Source organism: Tinamus guttatus, unplaced genomic scaffold, assembly GCF_059628265.1.
Source record: "Tinamus guttatus ecotype Peru unplaced genomic scaffold, ASM5962826v1 Tinamus_guttatus_pri_ptg000198l, whole genome shotgun sequence".
Taxonomy (NCBI): domain Eukaryota; kingdom Metazoa; phylum Chordata; class Aves; order Tinamiformes; family Tinamidae; genus Tinamus; species Tinamus guttatus.
The window spans coordinates 421829-441498 of record NW_028288732.1 but is presented as its reverse complement, the minus strand read 5'-3'; the positions used below and the strand labels follow the sequence as shown (position 1 = coordinate 441498).

Below are 19670 nucleotides of genomic sequence, written 5' to 3'. Positions count from 1 at the left end.
ATCCAGGGCCAGAGAGTCAAAAATTAGATATAGGGAGTTTGGGCTGGGTAGGGATTACCTGTTTAGTACTGTACCTCAAGGGAAGGTAAATGAGAGAAGAGCCTGCTTATGCACTGAGCTGTTACAGCTCCAGTGTTGTGGCTTTTTTTTTTTTTTTTCTCCTTTTGGTGTGGCTGAGAATGTCTTAGGAATTGCAGGGTTGTGTCTGGGAGGTGGGTGGAATTTTAGATAGGCACACTGCCTGAGGAATGTGCCTTTAGTTTTCGCTATTATGTTACAATACAGATAATTCTTTAATTAATCTCCCTTATTCTTTCAGCTGTTTTTTCAAGGTCATAATGCAGCAGAAAAATGAAAGAACATAGAAGGAACCTGCTTTATGAAAGAAGTCAGTTGCTTGCCCAGTCTAGGAGATGGACCCTTGGATTTTGGGAGCTCAGAAAATACCACTTCCAAAAGTATTGCTTCCTAGCTAAGAAGAAAAGACAGCATGCACAGCTAAATGTGAGTTTAAATTGCAACAAATTGCGCTTGAGACTCCAGTGTGGAAGGCAGGCACTTGAGCTTCAGAGCAGGTGGGATGCTGATGTGCTTCTAAATGCCAAAACTTATCAAAAACATACTATTGAATATAGAGCATTCATTGCAAAAATACGGAGGGCAAGAAGGTCCTGTCCCTATGGTACAACCAAAAGCCCATCTGCTGAAGCAGTAAAAGAGCCCTCAACAATGAATCCTTTCAGCATGAAGATCCCTCGAACAAAGAATTAGAAACCGATGCTGTTCTCGATAGCGTCCAAGTCAATATCCATTATGTCTCCTGTAGTGTGCTGTGTGGTGCTGCCTTACCTGTAATGAAAGAAGGTTTTGTGTGTAATGGGAAAGAGAGAAATAATGGTGAGGGCAACACAGTCCTAATAGTTTTAAACCACTGTAAAAGGAAATGCTGTTTCAAAGGGAGTGGAATGGAACTTGTATCCCCTTTACAACTGTAAAGAGGTCCAAATTCAACTATCATACTGTAAAAAAGAGATCTTTGTTTATGATGCATAAGAAACTTTCTGTGGTTAGGTGTTGGTATAGAATTATAAAATCCCCAAAACTTCAAGCAAGAGGCAGAACCTGTAAGTCAAGAAAAATCAAGCCAAGGCAGGTGGAGAAAGTTACAAGGGACCATCACGAGACTCTCCAGCGGGACTTGGACAGTGGATTGTGTAACTGGCTTTCCTACTGGAAATTTAAAAGTAACTGTCTTTGGAAGCAGTGCAGCTTATCAGATATGGACAGTAATACACCTGAATCTTTAGGTGAGGAGAATGAAATATGTGCACCTGAGATCTGCTGTACGCAGGATCCGTCACCATGTACGGAGCTGTGTTCCGAGGAGCCAGAATCCGGAGGCCGGGATGGCAGCGCTGATGCTGTCCAACCAGAACTGCACGATAGAGCTCCGGAGGCAGAGACCTTGCACGAGGTGGAGACAGATGAGGCTCTGACAGAGGATCATTGCTCCGACCTTTTCATCTCTGTGGCAGAAAAAGAAATTGCTATTTCAGGTCAAGATGATGCAGAATCTAATCAGGTTATGAGTGTAGATGAAATGATACTGTTGCAATCCTCCTTGCAGGGTTCCGATCTGAATGATGATTTTGCAAATGGACCTTTATCCATGGAACTGGCACAAAGTGAGGACGGCTCTAGCCAAATGGAAGTAGAGGGCTCGCTAAACCTGGATATTTTTGGCACAAAGTTACTAGATCACCCTTACTGTAAAAGTCCTCTTGAAGAGCCTTTGCCAGAAAGCACAGGACTAAAATCAGGAACTCAGAAGGGAGGCAAAAGGAACAGTCAGAAATCTTCCCGGGTGGCTGATGAGCAGCTGACAACGTGGCTTTGTGGTATACCTCTTACACATCTTAGGGCTTCCAGCAGATCCTGGAAACTGCTGAATGTATCATCAAGTTTATATGTTGATTTAATTCATTTATTAAAGTGGTTTCTCATTGCGAGTTCTAAAAGGTGCTTAGTGTAACAGTTAATGAGCTGAGGCTGCAAAGAGGAAGGTTGCGTGAAGGAAGGCCAAATTAATGCTAAACTGAAAAGCTGTTTTTGAGGGATTGTCGAATGGTGCATGTGCTTGTTTTTTAGATACCATGTAATTTAATTGGATGCTTTGTGCGGGATTATTGATAGACATTTCAATTATCTCTAACTATGTGTTTTCAAAAGATGATGTGGGGTTAAAACTTTCATTTTTTTAAATGGGTGCCAATTACTACTATTAGCTTGGTTTTTGAAAACCCCTAGTGTTCTAATACTGTCTTCCAGTCTTATTTACTCACCTTATGTTCTGTCCTAAACTGAAGCTAAGTCATGTAATTTCATTATCTCAGGTTTTAGTAGCCACATGCTGGTCAATTTATACTCGTTTTTCTCTATGATTATTGATAAAGTAGATTAAAAATCTGTCTAATAAGAGTTAATTAAGAAGAAAGACAAGACTTGTCCTCCTTGGAGCTTGTTTAGCAAAAGGCTGGGCATGCATAATTTGATAGTCACCAATATGAATATGGTTAAATTTGTAATAATTGTCTTATGTGTATCAGGATACTTATATAAAGTAAGGATTATGTCATCTTGTACCCTTAATATAATATTCAAGGTTCTGATAACATAAGCTGTCTTTTGGGAAAGCTGGATTTATAGATTCCCACAAACCTGAAGATGTTGTCATGTGATTTAAAAGAAAAAAAAAATTGAGGTTTGACATATTCTTTTTTCTTTTCTCCTCCTCCCTCCCCCATGCTTATCCCCTTTGTCCTTGCTTAGAACTCATGCCTTTCCCTGCCCCTGGAATTTTATAGCTGATTCTCTAAAACCTATTGTGAAAGAATGGTAAATTGGATGCACAAGATGATTTAGCATTCCCTATCCATATATGCAAGTTAGTTGGGATAAACTGCTCTGTGGTTGACTTTTCATCATCCAGCAAGGACCTGACACTATGCAAGAAACTGATAATCTGGGGTGCTAAGCAGAAGGGGTGCTTCTGCAGGGGACTTTTAAAGTTCATCTAGCAGAAAAAGAGATGTAGTCCTTATTGCAACAGAGAGCCAAGATTGCATCAGAGTGGCAAATGTTAAAGTTCTGGTGTTTGATAAGCCCTCGTGGTCCTGTTCATGGGAGGACGGAATTAACTTCTTTATATAAAATATATATATCTATAGCAACCAGCACATGCATTAGATTAACAGTCTTCATGATTTTTCAATTCATTCAATTTTCAGTGAATTCTTACCTAACTTTTGAAAATAAGTGTGAACGGCTTCCATTTCAGGATTCCCCTCTGAACTGAAGCTAGACCTCCGCTAGGAAAAACTTATAGATGTCAGTACATCAGTGTTCCTGGCAGAAGCTAACAGTTTAAGTACAGTTCATGCTCATAGCAGAGGCCTTCTGAGTTTTCTCAGCTGAGGGAAGGGCTAGAAAAGCATTTTGATGTTGGCATAACTATGGACATGAGTCCTTGCTTGTATAGGAATGTTAACTGCACCCCAAAGTGATAGGAACTTTGCACAGATTAGCATTAGGACAGGTCAAAATCTAGCTAGATGTCTGCTAAAACTTTACTGCTGTGTTTGTAACTCCAAGAATAATTCTTGTGTGTGCATGAATAACTAGCTTTTAAAAATTTATGTGCTGAAAGTCAGGAGACTTTTAAGTCCCATGCCTTTTCCATCAAGACTAGGGTGTGAAACATCCTTCATGTCAGTCTGCTAAGATGCAAGGGATACAAGTTGTTAGGTAGGTGCAGCGGAGTTGCACTGAAGGGTATCTGCCAGTGACAGATGCTTCCTTGTTGTATGATCTTGCTCTTGAATCCTCCCTCCTTTCTGTCCCATCCAGGTGTATTTCTTGCGATATCTTTGCTGCTTTTCTTGTTGTCTTGTTGGTCTCTTTATTTATTATTTTTTCCTTTTCTGACTGATGTTTCTCTGGCATTTTATTCTGTCAGATGTTTCCCTTGTCATCTTTCCATCTCTATCATTGAAAGTTTTCAGGCAACATCATTTAAGCCTTAAGCAGTGAGCAGAACATTGCGATATCCAGTGATATTCTCTCCCATCATACACAAGGGCTGAGAGAAGCACTGGAATTGGGGTTAGAACAATTTCTCTGGACTCTGTTCTGGAATCCAGCTTTATTTCTGTATATATAACACATGATTTTTGCTGCATTCAAAAATTCATTTTTGGAAAGTTGAGGAATTTGGCTCTTTTCTTGTTCTCTTAAGTGTTGAAATCCTGTTCTTCCACTATTTCAGTCTCAATGCAGCTTTGGAGGCTTGGGTGGGATTTATGCCTCCTCTGTTTGTATCTTGTCATCCATATAAAAATAAGTTTTGTAGGGTGTGTTTTAAGCCTTCCAGATTTCATCTCTTCATTCCTTTCCAATTAGTATCTTTGGGGTTTTGTTGGCCCAGTGCTTTCCCAGAGAATGGCAGGCTGGTATACCTGGCCATCACGCCTCCAACGGCATCCCTAGAATATTAGGGTAAAGGAATTAAGCTGTCTGTGAGGCTAGTGTATTTTCCACTTGCTGTGGTAGCAACTGAGGAGCTGAACAGGCTGTGAACACTGACTGGATATTTGTATTTGAAGAAAGCAAATTGCATCCTGCAGGAATAAGATTTGGGTTTCTCGATGAAAACTGTTGCAGAAGGTGATGGTCTTCCATGATGCAGCAGAGTGACTTTAGAGGCTAGTAGAAATGGGCAGTGGGATGGATCCTCCTCTCAGTACTGATTATAATTAGTTTGATGTAGGAATCTGTATATGGCAATAAAGGGGTCTGATCCTTTCCTGTAAGGCTGAATGATCAGATTCCTGGCTTCCTGGTCTTGTCCTCCCTTCCACCTTTTATTTAATTGGCAGAGGGGACACTCCACTTAACTCCTTTTTATTTAATATTTGCCATGTGTGGTACTGCGTGCTTGGTTGCCAAATGCTTTGCTGTTAGTACTTGCTAGAAATGACTACTTTATTGGTCCAGTGAACTCAGAGGCTTTTTTATTTTACATGTTTGTACTTTTTTTTTTTCTGGTATATTTAAAGGATTCCTAGACGAAGTTATGAAGAAATATGGCAGTTTAGTTCCACTCTGTGAAAAAGATGTCTTGGGAAGATTAAAAGAAGTCTTTAATGAAGATTTCTCTCATAGGTGTGTAGCAGTAACATTCTAGCCTTTGTGAAGGAAAAATTGCTCACATTGCTGATGAGCACTCCGTCTGGAAGCCCTCCTGGAATACAAGTCCATTTGGTGTGACCTTGATACTAACTTATTTCTTTTTACCTCTTCAATCCTCTTTTAGAAAACCTTTTATCACCAGGGAAATCATGAAGTATCGGGAAAAACATCCAAAATCCTCCACTTGCAATTTCCGGGTCTTCTATAATAAGCACATGCTAGATATGGATGATTTAGCTACACTGGAAGGCCAGAACTGGCTGAATGACCAGGTTAGCGATGGTTGGTGTTTTTGTCGTTCTTTACCCCTTTTTGGCCCTTCAATGTTATAGTATCAGTACTCACCTACTGCTGCATCATACCCAACAGCTCTACTTTACACTTGAGAAACAAGAGGAAGCAGTGAGGGCTTTTTAGGGGCAGGTGCAATAAAAGTGATTAGAGGTCTGGAAGACAGGAAGTATTACAACTAAATCATTTCCTTTTTGAGAAAATGATGCACTATTTAAGAAAATAATGGTTACCCATATGCATTAAAGTGTCCATTCCTCCCTCCCTGCCCTTAGTTTAATGTAAGAAAGGCAGAATACAAGAGCAGCAGAGTGAAACAGCAGGCTGTGGCCTGTAGCCAAGAAAGCAAGAAGGTTGCAGTGCCCAGGACATGCACTGCTAAACTAAATTGAATTAAACTCTTTCAAATTGAGGCAGCCTTCAAGCAGCAAGTTACACAGTCTCTCTCCTGGCATGCTATTACTACTTCCAGAGTGCTTGTCCTCCAGACTATAGCAAAAAGTTACTATAATTGCTCACCTTCTTACTACTGTTTATAGTGTGAAAAGTCCTCCTTTTTGTGGAAGCTTGTGAATTTTAGTCGTAAAAAATTATTCTGTACATATTTAAATATCTACTAACTCTTGCAGATAATTAACATGTATGGTGAACTCATAATGGATGCAGTCCCTGAAAAGGTGAGGGTTTTTGTTTTTATGCAAATGTGACTAATGAAAGACTGACTGGGGAAGGTGAAATACAGAATATTTTGGATACAAGTCCAAGATTATCTCAAAATGATGTGCCATGTGGTTTGATTGCAGTATAAATGACACCCTTTTTGCTATCTGCAGCTCAAATTTTGTATCCTTACTGCACTAAAATAGCTTTCAGATCCGTTGCGGTTATTTCAGGAGATTGCTGGGGTAGCCTGCAGGTGTCTGCCTTGGTAGCCTTGTGTTACTGACCTACCTTTGGAAGGCAGGTGCCCTGCTTTGCCTCCCCCATCCCACAGTCACCTTTCCATTAAGGTTTCTGCCTCCAGTGTAGCTGCTTCTGAAATGTTTGTCTGTGCCCTGGTTCACAGTCCAGTCTTAGAGGAAATTTCCCCTGAAGTTGCATCTCTGCTGTGAGGGCAGGTCACATGGTGGCACCTAATCCTTGCTGCCTGCCAGCTGTGGGGCAGTAACAGTCACAGCTCAAACAGCGGCCTGGCCAGTGCATGTGAATTAACACGTAGCTGCTCCCTTCCTCAGCAGTGTTGACTTTGCAGGACTTTACTGGAATTTGTGCATTCTTAACAGAATGCTAACTGCTTTCACATTGCAATGGCTCTATCTGTTGCTGGTAGTACATAGGAAACTTAATAAATAAATAAATTGCTTCACCTTCTGTGCCTTGCACTTGCAGCAGTGGCAATTATAAAGAACCATCTGTTTACTAGCAGAGCTGAACAATTTTCAGGTGAGACCACAAAGGAAGAACCAAGCCAAGCCATTTTTAGATCAGCTCTGCAGAATGTAATGCTTAAAATATCTGAGCTCAGAAGAAAGAGCACTGCTGCTTTGATTGGTGTTGATGGTGATTCTTCATTAATATTCTGTGTACTTCCTGAGCGTGAGCTAGGGTAGAGGTATTGGAGATTGTATCTGTTTGCTTGTGCCTGCTTTTTTTTATACTGCATAATTGAAATCCTCCTGGGAGATCTAGTGCTAGTGCCCCTGAATGTGGTTTTGAAGTCTGTTGGCATAGCTAATGGGTGTTAGTCTGCCTTTTCAGATGTGAATTCTCTTAACTTTTTTCAAGTAATAACTCAAGACTTCTACCACCTCTGCTCTTGCAGAATTATTAAAAACAGATGTTGCAGGTTTGCATTTATATTAATCTGTTCCTGTAATTGCCAGAAGCTAAGCATGGGGGATAATAGTGTTAACCTGGAGCTACATTTTTTTTTAATACAAGCCTACAGTCTTTTGCCATAAACGCAGGTTTTTAGTTATTCTCAGAACAGATGTGGTAGAACTTAAAAATGCTTTTAACTAACAGAATATTGCTTCTGTCTGAAGTCTGGAGCTGGCTATGGTAGTTGAATACAAATGATCACATTGGATTAAATCTCATACCCTTTTGATCAAAAAAATTATTTTTGAATCTTACAGCTTCTCTCAACTGAAAGCAGAAGTTATTCCCTTGACTACCAGCCCCCTTCCCCAGCCCAGTGATCTCTTCCTTAATCTCTGGAAAGGAAAGAAAAACAAAAGTTGCAGCTCCTTATCCTGGTGTTCTTCTCCCCAGCCTACCCTCAACAAAAGATCAGAGACGAATATGCCTGCAGATATCAAAGTGTAAATAGAAATGCTGCAGTGATTTACATCCCCTGTTATGGGGCAGCAAGTCTTGCTCTATCTGTTCTCCAAAGAACAGCAAAAGTTGGGGCTTGGTAAAGCATCTGTAGTGCTGTTTGTCCCTATTGGGGTTCTGTTTCTAAACCTGCATCAAATATTGCCTCATTAAAAGTTGTTTTGTCTAAGTTATCCTTGGGGAGAGGGAATGATTATGCATGAAGATTTCTGTGCTTATTCCTCCTCTCTCTCTTTTTTAGGTTCATTTCTTTAACAGCTTTTTTCATAGACAGCTCGTAACCAAAGGATATAATGGGGTAAAACGATGGACTAAAAAGGTATCCTTTAATTCCATGTAGCTCTGATTCTTTTGGGTGGGTTAAACCATGACCTTGGAACTGGGAACGCTGTTATATGCAAAGGATGGGGTTAGGAGCTGTGCAAAATGGGGTGATGTTAAAAGCCCCAGCACAGTGGTACTGCTTGGGTTAGTGTGACCATGTTCTGAAAACCTGTTTTGGGAATGGCTGTATCCTAGGTGGTGGGTTAACTTCTTGGGTGTCTTCATGCAATGTGTTTTAGTGCCTAAACTGTCTCTTGCTGCTCTTGACAGTGCCCAGTGCACTAGTCTACAGAAGATCAGGCTTAATTCTGATTCCTTTTTATCTCAGCCTGGAATCATTTGATAAAATTAAATTATTACTGCTGAGTTGACATGTACAGGTACTAGAGAGCAGAGATAAGAGCAATAGTGAATAGGCCAAAGTGTTGTTTGTATGAGGATAAGGAGAAAATTCACTTTGTTTTCCAGAATTTATGCAGTAAAATGATTATATGATGGTTGTGATACTTTACTGGGGCAGCTATAGTACAAAGAGCACTTTTTCTGTGAACATTTGGCCTTTCTAATATGGGAAATGAGACACCACTAATCAAGAATCACATCTGAATGTATGATCTTTTTGCAGAAGCACTTAAATAGCACACATCTGTGAAATGCTAGAGATAAACTCAATATCCAAATATAAAACCTATTCATATAATTTATTAAAATCTCCTTAAAGAGACACTAAATCAAAGCATATTTTATTGGTGCTTATTACTGGTGGATTTTAAAAAAGAAAACCGTTTTTTCTCTGATTTTGGAAAGCAGAACTTGTGTTCATATTGCATGTTTGCTGAGGAGTGTCCAGGTGTGGACAGGACAGTTATTTAAACTGCTGTGAAGTCTCCTCTCTAAGCCCTTCCCACTGGGAGGGTGCAGGTAGACTGCTTCCTCTTGCAGTATGCAGTTAAGAGGAAGCTTCAACATGAGTATTTCATGAGGCTCTATAAATGCATTATGCTGTCTGGGACAGAGCCCAGAAGGATGTGTCCTTGTGCATCTGCATGAAGTGGTGTCAAAGCCGCTGTTCGTCCGTGTCTGCTCGGGCGCTGCTGGGCTCGGCCTCCTGCTCCCGTTCCCTGTCGCGCTGGCTCGCGGGCTCTGTGTGCTCTGGGTGCAGTGACTCTAGGCTGCCACAGCCTTTTTGCTACACCACGTCTTAGTTAAGACACTTGCATCTTTTGGCTGCCTCTTTCCATTTGTTTCTGCTAAAGGTTTGCACCCCTGCAGCAAGCTCAAAGCCTGAGTCACAGGAGGCTCCTTGAGTTTAGCTTGGCCCTGCTGTTGCTGCACATCAGACTGCATCAGCGTAGTTCATTTGTCTTACTTGAGTTTTCTTGCTGCTAGCTGACATCTTCCTGCTTCTCCTGCTTGAGCATGATGGATTGCTGTGTGCTAAGTGTGCTGTAAGCTGGGCAGGAAGCGGTTTCTGCAGGTGGGAGCAGCCATAGTAGGTGCCTGTGACAATCACCTGTGACAAAAACCTTCTGTTTCCTGTTGTTAGTCACAAAGAGTTGTTGTTTGTTGTTTTCTTTTTTTGTGAATGGCCTAGCTTGTAGCAGTGCTGCAGCAATTATGCAGTGTTCAAATTTCATAGTACTTAAAAAAAAAAAAAAAAAAAAAGCAGTGCAGGAATCTTTTCCCTCAGAGGATTTCCTCTCTTTCTGTGTCCTGTGTCTGTACCACTGAAACCTCAGCAATTAGATCTGTTTAGAGGCACTATGAGCAAGAAGATTCTGGAAGGCCCTGGTTTATGACTAACTTCCAAGGTGTAACAGGGTTCATCTGCACAGATACTAGGGATGTTGCATCTCATCCTCCTTGTTCTGTGCTTCAAAACCTCCCTGGTCTCTTCCAAGATTCAATTCAGCAAATCATGAATCTCTGTGCTGCCTTCACCCGTCTCCCTTCCATTGGCTACCAAGGCACCTTGTGGTGCTCCCCTGGCAGTGACGTAGCCTGCCTTAAGCAGAGGGAGTCAGAAACTGCACCAACTCGCTGTGTTTGTGGGGAGTTCTTAATCACAACCGCTGAATCTGTCACTGTCTATGATGCAAATCTGCTGTAAGTCAGTGGTGTTTGCACTGCCAGGATGTCATTACAGGAGATAAGCGACTGACCAAACTTGAGCCCGGGTTGTATCACCAGCATTGCTTAATACAAGCCCCACTTCACCCCAGGCTTCCAAGTGTGACACGAGCAGCCTTTGCTGCAAAGACAGTGGTCACTTAGCCTGGTCCCGTGCAATGCTCCGTAGGTGGGTGCACAGATAGACCGTAGCTCTGTGTTTGTGCCTGCTAATGAGATATGTGAAACGTGAAGAATGTCTTGCAGCACAGGGTGAAAAAGAAGACTAGCTAGGGGTTGCTGAAGATGGATACAGTTTCTGTCGTGCTTTCCTGCCCATGGAATTGTTTCTAACGTATATTGTTGTTTTTGCCAGGTGGACTTTTTCAAAAAGGCTCTCTTGTTGATTCCTATTCACCTGGAAGTCCACTGGTCCCTCATTACTGTGAACATCCCCAATCGAATTATTTCATTTTATGATTCCCAAGGCATTCATTTTAAGTTTTGTGTAGAGGTAAGAGTGACAGCTGTCTGTAAAGTTTCAACTGCTTTCTTAAAAACGAACAAGACCTTTGTCAGCGTGTCCTTAAAGTTTAAATTCAGTGTGTTTTGCTGTTGTCCTGCCATGTATGAAATGAGCTAGCTTGATGTGACAAGGAGGAGTCTGATGAATGGACCTAGAGCGTTGTAGAGTGAATCCACATCAGACCTGGGAGTTGAGGGCAGATTGCCTATTGCCTAAGTAGCCTGACTGTATAATTGGCACATGTTTTGTTGCTCTGTCTTGTCACTCCCACAAAAGACAGGGTCTCAAAGCAGAGTGACATAAGGAAGCACACTAGTTAAACAAGAGTGGAAGCAGCTCTAGAAACAGTAGCAGACTTCTGGGTTCAGGAAACTATAAATCTTGGCCCTTCCTAGGGGAGGGTGCCTGACTGAGAGAGCAGGACTGAAGAGGCTGTAGTGCTGCCCAGTGTGCTTTACCTGTTACTGGGCTGTTACTGTTGCCACTTATTATACCCCAGCAACCTTTTGAAGCTGTTACCTGAATATTGGAGTTAAAGCATCAGTCTTTCTGGTAAAGAGCAGTCAGGAAGCTTTTGCTGGGGCTAGCAAAGCATAATGACCCTCTTGCAAAGGCTAATTTTGTCAACTTAATTGCCTGCTGGATGCAGCAGCCCTCTATTTTATGTGTGTGCGGTTGTTGGTTTACAACAGAATAGTAATTATTGTACCCAGGAGAGCTCACAGCTAGGACATCTGAATGGAGATACTTGTTCCCTGCTGGCATTTGCTGAAACTCATGTTTGAGCTGGGAGTGAGTGGTCTAATGCTCTTCGGCTTCTGAACCTGTTGCATGAACCAAGGCTCCCTCTTATCAACACTAGAGCCTCTCCTGCAGGTTTTCAGTGTGACCTGTCCCATCCCTCTCTGGGCTAGGGATTTGCCCTTAGTTGTCTCTCAAACACAAGACACTTGTTCCTGCCTTTTCTGGGGGTGAGGGAGTGAAGACACAGACTGCCCTGTGATGCATAGAACTAAGGTGCATCTGGGTGTGCTGGAATGCATTTAGACTGTTGTATTAAACACTAGCCTACTTACAGAAAAGTAGAAGGATATGCTTAACACTAGACCAGAGGTTCATTTACCTTCCATCTCTTTTTCCCTTCACTTGTCAGACGTTTTTCCTGTATGTCACTGAAATGCTCCCTGGAGCTTTTTTGATTAGCTGCAGAATGCTAAGCTTTTTGTAGTGAGAGCTGAGCTGAAAGTGCTGTTACCCTGATGTAAGGGCCTTGGTGTTGGGTGAATGAGTCAGGAAAAACATGTGCTGGGCCATGCAGTGTCTCATACCCCAAAGAAGAATCCCTCTGTCTTAGTGGTACTTCCAGTGCAGTATTAAGTACACCAGTGTACAGGGGGAATGAGAAATGTTAAAGTTCCCTTGAAAGACCAGGATGAGCTTTGATGGTGGAAGGTGCAGTCCCCCCCAGAGTTATGTCCTTACCTCCAGGTCTGAGCTCAGCTCCCTATACTTAGCGCTCACCCGAAATTCATCCTCACTGTCGAATGGGTGCTAAGGAAGATGTCACTGTCTTTCTCCTGTGCTTTAACTGGTGAATAATATTGTTCCTCTTTAATCTCCTTTTAAAGAACATTAGAAAGTATCTGCTGACTGAAGCAAAAGAGAAGAATCGCCCTGAGTTTCTTCAGGGTTGGCAGACTGCTGTGACAAAGGTAAGTGCCAGCACCTGAAGCCCTGCAGTTGAACCTTCTGGGAGACTCAGGAACACTGTTTCTGAACTGGCATATCTTTGCAAGAAGGAAATAATTTTATTCTGACTATAGGGAGGGTGATAGGAGCTACACAAGTGGCTACCCAAGCTAATTAGTACTCTGCTCATTCAGCTCCCATCAGGTCTTTAATACTTTCTGTAAGTGACTTGGTGATCTGAGCCTAATCTCTAGTCAGTTAAATACCCATGCTGCCAAACCTGTAGCTGTTGCCTGTGTTGGCACAAGGTCAAGGGCTGAATGAGCTGGAGACTCAGCTTCCTGACTTCTGCAGAAGGGACTGTCCCACATCATGCAAAATAGGTGGGATTTGGTGAGGGAGCAAATGGGCTAATGTTGTTACTGCCTGTATTTTATATTCTCAGTGGATAGAGGGCTTTGGTCTTCCATGCTCTGTGGCACATTTTGATCACAAGTAAACAAAGCCTGGCAGCAATAAAAAGGAACAACTTGTATGTAGTGCAAATGAGGGATTCTGTGATTTGCGTAACCCTCCCATAGTGGCTTCAAAGATATAAACAGGTCACTGCACACTAGACACAGTCCTAACAGCTCCCTGCTTGCGCAGAGTTATTTTTAAGTGCAATAGTGTGATACAACGATTAAATGACTTCCCTGCACACTCACGCACACTTTGCGTGGTCAGTTTGTCCTCTTCCATTCTGTCAAGTGGGTGATCTTGCGGGCTGAGGAAAATGGCTTTTCCCCTTTGAGTGCTAGAAACACAGTAACACTAGTGAGCAGAGTTTTTTAGTGCTGCATATCAAATTGAGCACATTGGAAGAAATTAAGGTTGAAAGTTACTGTTTGGGGTTGCCTCAGTCTTGCCAGCCCTTTCCTTCTGAGATCCTTTGGTGTGGCTGGGAGAGGAAAGCTGCTGCCAGGAGCCGGGGTGCTGAGAATAGTCGTCTAGGCCTGTGTGACTTTGCTGATGTAGTTTGGTTCTGTGTAAAGCAGATAGTGCTATACAAACATTTATTTAAACTAATTGAACAGCTGTTCTGCATAGGTCGCTAAAAGAAAATAAACTTGAAAGAAAGATCTGTAATTTGTTTTCTGTCCTACATCATATATTTTTCTAAATGTTAGGTGTTACTAACAAGGTGCTGAGTGTCACCTTGCAAAATCAGGCTCAGAATAAGTAATTGCGACTGTGGTTTCTTGTGCTGCAGAACAAGTTACTCTGAGAACAAAGACCCCTAATCTTTTTGCAAGATCTCATCCTGGATTTTAAATAGGACTTAGATTTTTAGCTGCCCTTTAATTTTCTAACAAAGTGCTTCATGCTTTTTTCCCTTCTAGTGCATTCCACAACAGAAAAATGACAGTGACTGTGGGGTTTTTGTGCTCCAGGTAAGTGTACTTTGAAAAAAAAGAATTGAGTGGCCTGTATTGTTCATCTTGTAAACTTATTTTTTTCAATCAAGCCTTTTCCTTTTTCTCAGTACTGCAAGTGCCTCGCCTTAGACCAGCCTTTTCAGTTCTCCCAGGAAGATATGCCCAGAGTGAGAAAAAGGATTTACAAGGAGCTGTGTGAACGCCAGCTAATAGACTAATGAAATACAGTCCACCAGTTTCTCTAGTATTCCTGACAAGCTGCGGCTGGTGTTGGTGTACTTGAATTTCTGAAAACTTCCATGGATTTTGAGTGACTCTCAGCTGAGTGGTGTGGCCACTGTTGTTACCTCAACTTTTTCTGACAAGCTCTTTACCTGGCAGAATGTAACAGAGCTGCCGCAAAAATATTTCTAATGTCTGTTTTGTTCTCTTATGTTCTTTCCTGTATTTAATATTTATTATCTGAGCATGCGTATAGGCAAAGCATGCAACTAAAAACATAAAACTGTAGATTTGGTGCACCTTTGAAACGTAGCTAGAAATGACAAATACAGGTGAATTTGTCTGGAAACATAAAGATGCATGATCTGTTTTCTGATGCAATAATGCTTTGAATGTATCAAACTCGATGCCATAAAAAGAACAGCTAGAAGCTATTTGATTATTCCATTTTTTTCCCCCATTGTGGCTGTATAATACTGAATTGCCACTCTCTTTTAGGGTGGTAAATTCATCTACAAATTTGATTTGTGGAGTCCCCTTTTTTAAATAGTTCAAGTTGCTAATAAAAACATTGTTCTGTTAACATTTATCCAGCTGTCACTATCAGCCTGTCTCTACATAGATGAAAAGCAGCCTTTGCACAAATAAAGCTTCAGCATTTGTCTGTATAATAAAAAGTACAGAGATGTTCGGCCAGTCTGATAGTATATTCCTGTGTGCTGCAGAAGTTTCCGTGACATGTGTATTAAGGGCATTACAAAGCTGCTCCTGAAGTGTCAGTTGAGATGCCAAGATAAAACCATTTAAATCTCAAATGGTTTTGAATCACTTTCAGTTCCACGATCTTAATCAAAATGTTCCATTTCAACATCTTTCACTTCTGTCTGCAAATCAATTCTCTTACAGCTTGTTGTCTTTACCATTGGCTTTTGCCTTTGGTCATATATGAATTGATTCATTTCTGCTGCATCTGCTATGTGATTGTCTCAAGCATCTCTAGTTTGTTTCTGTTCAGTTGTGGGGATGGCTCTTTGGGCACAACAGCACTTGTGGTGGCTGCTCTGCAAACTCCCCAAACCGACATCATTCTGCTGCAGTGGTGCTGCACACGTGAAGGAGGGCAGCAGATCTTGATGCTTAATTGTGGCTTTCCTCTGTAAGCTGTGCTCTCCTTCCTGAAGAGAGCTGGTTTTGTTTGAAGGGACTGCTGTATAGGATTGCTCCACCAACAAATGTCTTCAGCTTTGTTTCTCTGCCAGATAAAGGGCTGAGCCCAGGGGAATATTATTTTTCAGTGCTAAATATCGTTCCTTGCACTGGTTCACCTAGTGTCTAGCAATAGGCTTGACTTCTGGAAGAGGACACTGTCTTTTCCCTCTGTCTTGCAAAGGAATTCAGGCTTGAGCAAAGCTGGGTGCAAATCCCTCTTGGCTTGCTGGAGGGAACAAGGAGAAAGGAGGGAGTGCCAAGTGCAGCCAGGCTAGGAAGGAAAGCACGTGCACAATGAGTTGTGCTGGAGAAGTGAAAATTTAATCTTGGGATGTAGTGTCTGAAGTGCTAAGCTAAAGCATGTGAGTCACTACTGCCTTTTTCTTGTTTCCTTCTGCCAAGTGAACTGGTCCAGATCAAAACGGAGCCAACCAAAACGCTGCTCTTAATTCAAGCATTCTAGACCCAGTCTGGCTTGTCACTAAATGTTTGTACCAGCACAAATGAGGAGGGAGAATGGAGTGGCCAGGAAGATGCATGAAAAAAGTGCCAAGTTTGGATGTGTGAGTGAAGTTGTGTCCTCAAGCAAGGCTTACTATAGAAAGGGAATGAAATGTAGAAGGAAAACTGCATGAACGTACTTTTGTTACCTCCTAAAAGTAGGAAGTTTGGTAAGGAAGCACGGATGACTGGGAGCATCTCAGTGACTCCAAGGAAGCCCATTCTTTTTCATAGAAGAGGGGCATTGCTAATGGGCATTTATTCTTTGCAGGGGTGTGTGTTGGAGCATTGAACCACAAACAATCCTTTCCTGAAACTTGCTGCCTACGTGATAGGGATCTGACTTTCCTCCTTTATGTGAGAAGCTTGAAGAAGTCTTAAATCTTGATCCTATATCAGTGACATCAGCAAAAAGGACATTGTTTCTGCAAACTTTATTTAACAGTGTAGATTTAACAATGTAGATATTTTGAAATGACTTCATATGTGTATCAGATCGCTTGAGGGGAGGAGGCCTTGCATTTACATCTGCTGCAATGTGAGCTAGGGAACTGAGTGGAGAAGGATGCATGTTAAAAAGTGCTCCTTATTTGCTTGCTTGTCAGCTAGATGTTTGCTAATAAGCATTTCAGTTGGTTATGGGGCAGTGTAGAGAAGTTGCACTCAAGTATCCAGCTGTGAACATGCCAGTGAGCGGCCTCTGGGGAAAAAGAACAGAGGGGGAAATTGAAAACAGAGCTAATGTAAGCAAAGTGCATTGGTGCAGGGCTGCACTTAATCAGAGGCAGTGAGGATCTTACCCTCAGTAATGATGTATCCTATGAAACTGGACTAATTAACTCATCCTTGAGAATGTCTTTGATGCCTTTAAGGAGATGGACTCAATAATGTGTAGTCATTTGACTATTTCTTAAAGCATTCAGAACTATGTAGAGTGTTTTTATTATAGGAGGCATATTTATGTGGATGTAGTTATGGCTATTAGCAAATCCATTAATGTGATATTCAGAATTTCATAAGCACTGTAAACTGATTTGGCTGATGCTTAAATTTCATGACTTGTTCTGAGGGATTGTCTAGCCAGGCTGGATTATACAAATAGTCCCAGAACTAGTAAAGCCTCCATTTCATGTGACGTATTTAAGCTACTTGAGCTCTAATAAACCTTAAACAAAATTGAAAATAAATTATGAGTTTCTATTTTCTGTTTGCTTTAATCTATAGTTTAAAATGACCGTGCAGCTGATATAAATCAAAGAAATGCAAAGCTTGGCCTTGATTCTGCAAGGTAGGTTGTGTCTGTTCTTAAGCCTTTAGATGCTTTGCAGAGTGGAGACAGGGCTTTCATGCTATCCGATGTACTGTTGCTCCGTTCTCACCTGGCCCTTTTGAGTGTAAAGCTAATATTTTCCATGTTTGTCTTGCACTGATTAGCAGAGCTAAAGAGGCTTGCAGAGTGTCACTGGCCTGTGTTGAATCTCTAACATAATGGTTAGCTTATCTTGCCTTCCTCTGAGTTCTTGACTGGCATTTCCAACTGTAGCATTTGTTGAAGTTAATGTGAAAACTTAAACCTTGGGAAGTGACGTGGACTTAGCTCCTCCAAGCAACAACTGTGTTTTGTGGGTATGTTCTTGAATCAAATGAAGCCCCTGTTCCTGTGGTAATAAACTGAGTAATAAAACCGAGTTTCACCATAAACCCTATATTTTTTTCAGCAGTTTGCTTTCTTTTTAATTTTAAAAGCTTTTAATGTGATGGTTGAGGGAATGTTTATAGCTGCTTGTTTGGGATCTGTTGTTAGGAGAAGCCTCTCCAGTTGATTAGTTCGATAGCTCTGAAGCACACGCTGACGACGCCTTCTGTTCCGTCGCGCTGCAGGGATGGAACTTGCTGCCATTTGAGCTGTGACAACATACAAGGCTGGAGATGTCACACGTTGCATAAATAAGGGTGGAAATCTTGCATTAGACGCTTCCTACTAAGGTGGCATTTAAAAAAACACAGATGTCTCAACAGAACAGGTAGGACTTAAATTGCTTTTCTAGATCAAACTAAATTAATGCCCTTGCATTGCTTGTTAATTTAGTTATGTAATTATAGAGTTAAATCTTTGCTGAATTATACAAAGCTATACAGCTTGTGAATTTGTGATAAAAGGGGGACTGAAGGCTTAGGGTATGTCTCTTTAAGCTATTAATCATGAGACTAGCAACATCATTGCCTTTATTACATTCATAATTTAAAAATCTATCATGGAGGAGGGAACATGGTTGCTTGTTAACTATATTCTTTCAGTAGGAAGTGCTAAGGAATCAGATCATTAAAATACAAAATCATAAGAGACACCAGAGCCTTGCCAGGAACAATAATTACTATTTATATGTAATAGGCATTGGGAGGGAAGGATGAGTCTGGTTTGCCTGTGCCTGAACTTAATGGATTCTATGACTAACCCACTAGAAGGATTTAAGGATTGAATTTAGTTTTCTGAGCATGTAGTATTACAACCTATAGAGCTAAAAACTGTTGCAAACTGAGTGAAATATCTTGAAATAAAGTAATTTAGTTTCCCTGAACACAAGTAAATAGAACATGTGCAAAGTAGCTTTCACTGCTGCCTGAAATTCTGATGAATTCTTAATTTTTGTATTGGATTTCAGCTATGATAGTAACTCATCTCCCCTAATGTGGTGCTTTCTCCAGCTTCCAGATGCTTCTGAGGAGCCTCAGACATCACCTGTCGCTGAGGTTACCTGGGCTTCACTGTGGGAGAGCTCTGGGAAGTGCCTGAGTGAAGGGATGGAAAATCCATTGGGAAATCCGTTCCTCCCTTTCCCCCTCAAGTTAAATGCATCAGAGGGGGAAGGGCAAGGGAAAAACTGCCCTTTAAGTGAGATGTAGTCAGCTGGATGCCATGGGTTGGGTCATGTTGATTGTGTGTCTTGCTGCAGAGGAGGAGATGTCATTATTATGGGAACCTTTGGGAAGAGGGATTGAGAAGGCTGGAGAGGAGACTCCAGCTTCGGGGGCTGTGGCCATGCAGGTAGTGTGTCTGGTTTCAGGTGCTTGCGTTTTGGATCAGCTCAGTGCAGGCAGCAAGTGCAGCTGAAGAAGAAACTCCCTCCGCAGTGCTGGGCTGAACTCCCCTTCCCTTAAGGTGATGTTGGCTTGGCCTGTCCTCACCCTGTCTGACGGGTTTGGGCCGTGCAGAGCTCACAGGGGTGCTCCTGCCTCCTACAAGCACCGGCTGCTCCGGAGGCTCTTCCAGAACACCCTTCAGCTGGTGTTAAAATGTACCTGCAGTGTATTGTCATTCAGAAGAGCTGTCTTTGGAGGGCTGCTTTTGGTTTGGCAGGCTGAAACGCCGTCGCTTCTCGCGCAATTAGTCTAAGGAGGTGATTTTTAAGCACTGCTATTAGGGCAGAGAACAGGCTTCAGGGCAGATATTTGGCAGGGTTTGGGGTTTTGCCCTCCAGTGGGTCACACATCAGCTGAACAGATTTCTCTATGTTGTAAAGTTGAGAAAAAAAAAAAAAAACTCCTCTGGAAAATGCTTAAAGTTTCATGCTAATGAAACTCAATGCCTTGCATTTATCACTGCTTAGGATTCTTCTAGACATTTGGTTGTCCCTAGATAACATAACCCAGTCTTTAAAGGTGACGTGTATCTACTCTGAGAGGACCAGTGCATCTGGAGTGCAAGATGTTCCTGGGGAACTTTTAGGTTCCCTTCCAAAAAAATCGCTATTTGATTATTCTGCAAGAATCTGCATCATAACCTGAGCAGGCAG

General features: G+C 41.8%; 1 protein-coding gene across 2 annotated transcripts; it reads left to right on the top strand.

Annotated features, from left to right (window-relative positions):
• Positions 1-510: 510 nt before the first annotated feature.
• Positions 511-14862, top strand: SENP5 (SUMO specific peptidase 5). 2 transcript variants are annotated; one of them, XM_010225570.2, is made up of 9 exons: positions 511-1898; positions 5115-5220; positions 5372-5519; positions 6168-6215; positions 8120-8197; positions 10688-10825; positions 12466-12549; positions 13909-13959; positions 14052-14862. In XM_010225570.2, the coding sequence occupies exons 1-9, from the start codon at positions 944-946 to the stop codon at positions 14160-14162; spliced, it is 1719 nt and encodes a 572-aa protein (XP_010223872.2). In that variant the 5' UTR covers positions 511-943; the 3' UTR covers positions 14163-14862. The 2 variants fall into 2 exon arrangements, with proteins under 2 accessions (XP_010223872.2, XP_010223871.2); XM_010225569.2 differs by having other exon boundaries at positions 14034-14862.
• Positions 14863-19670: the final 4808 nt, after the last annotated feature.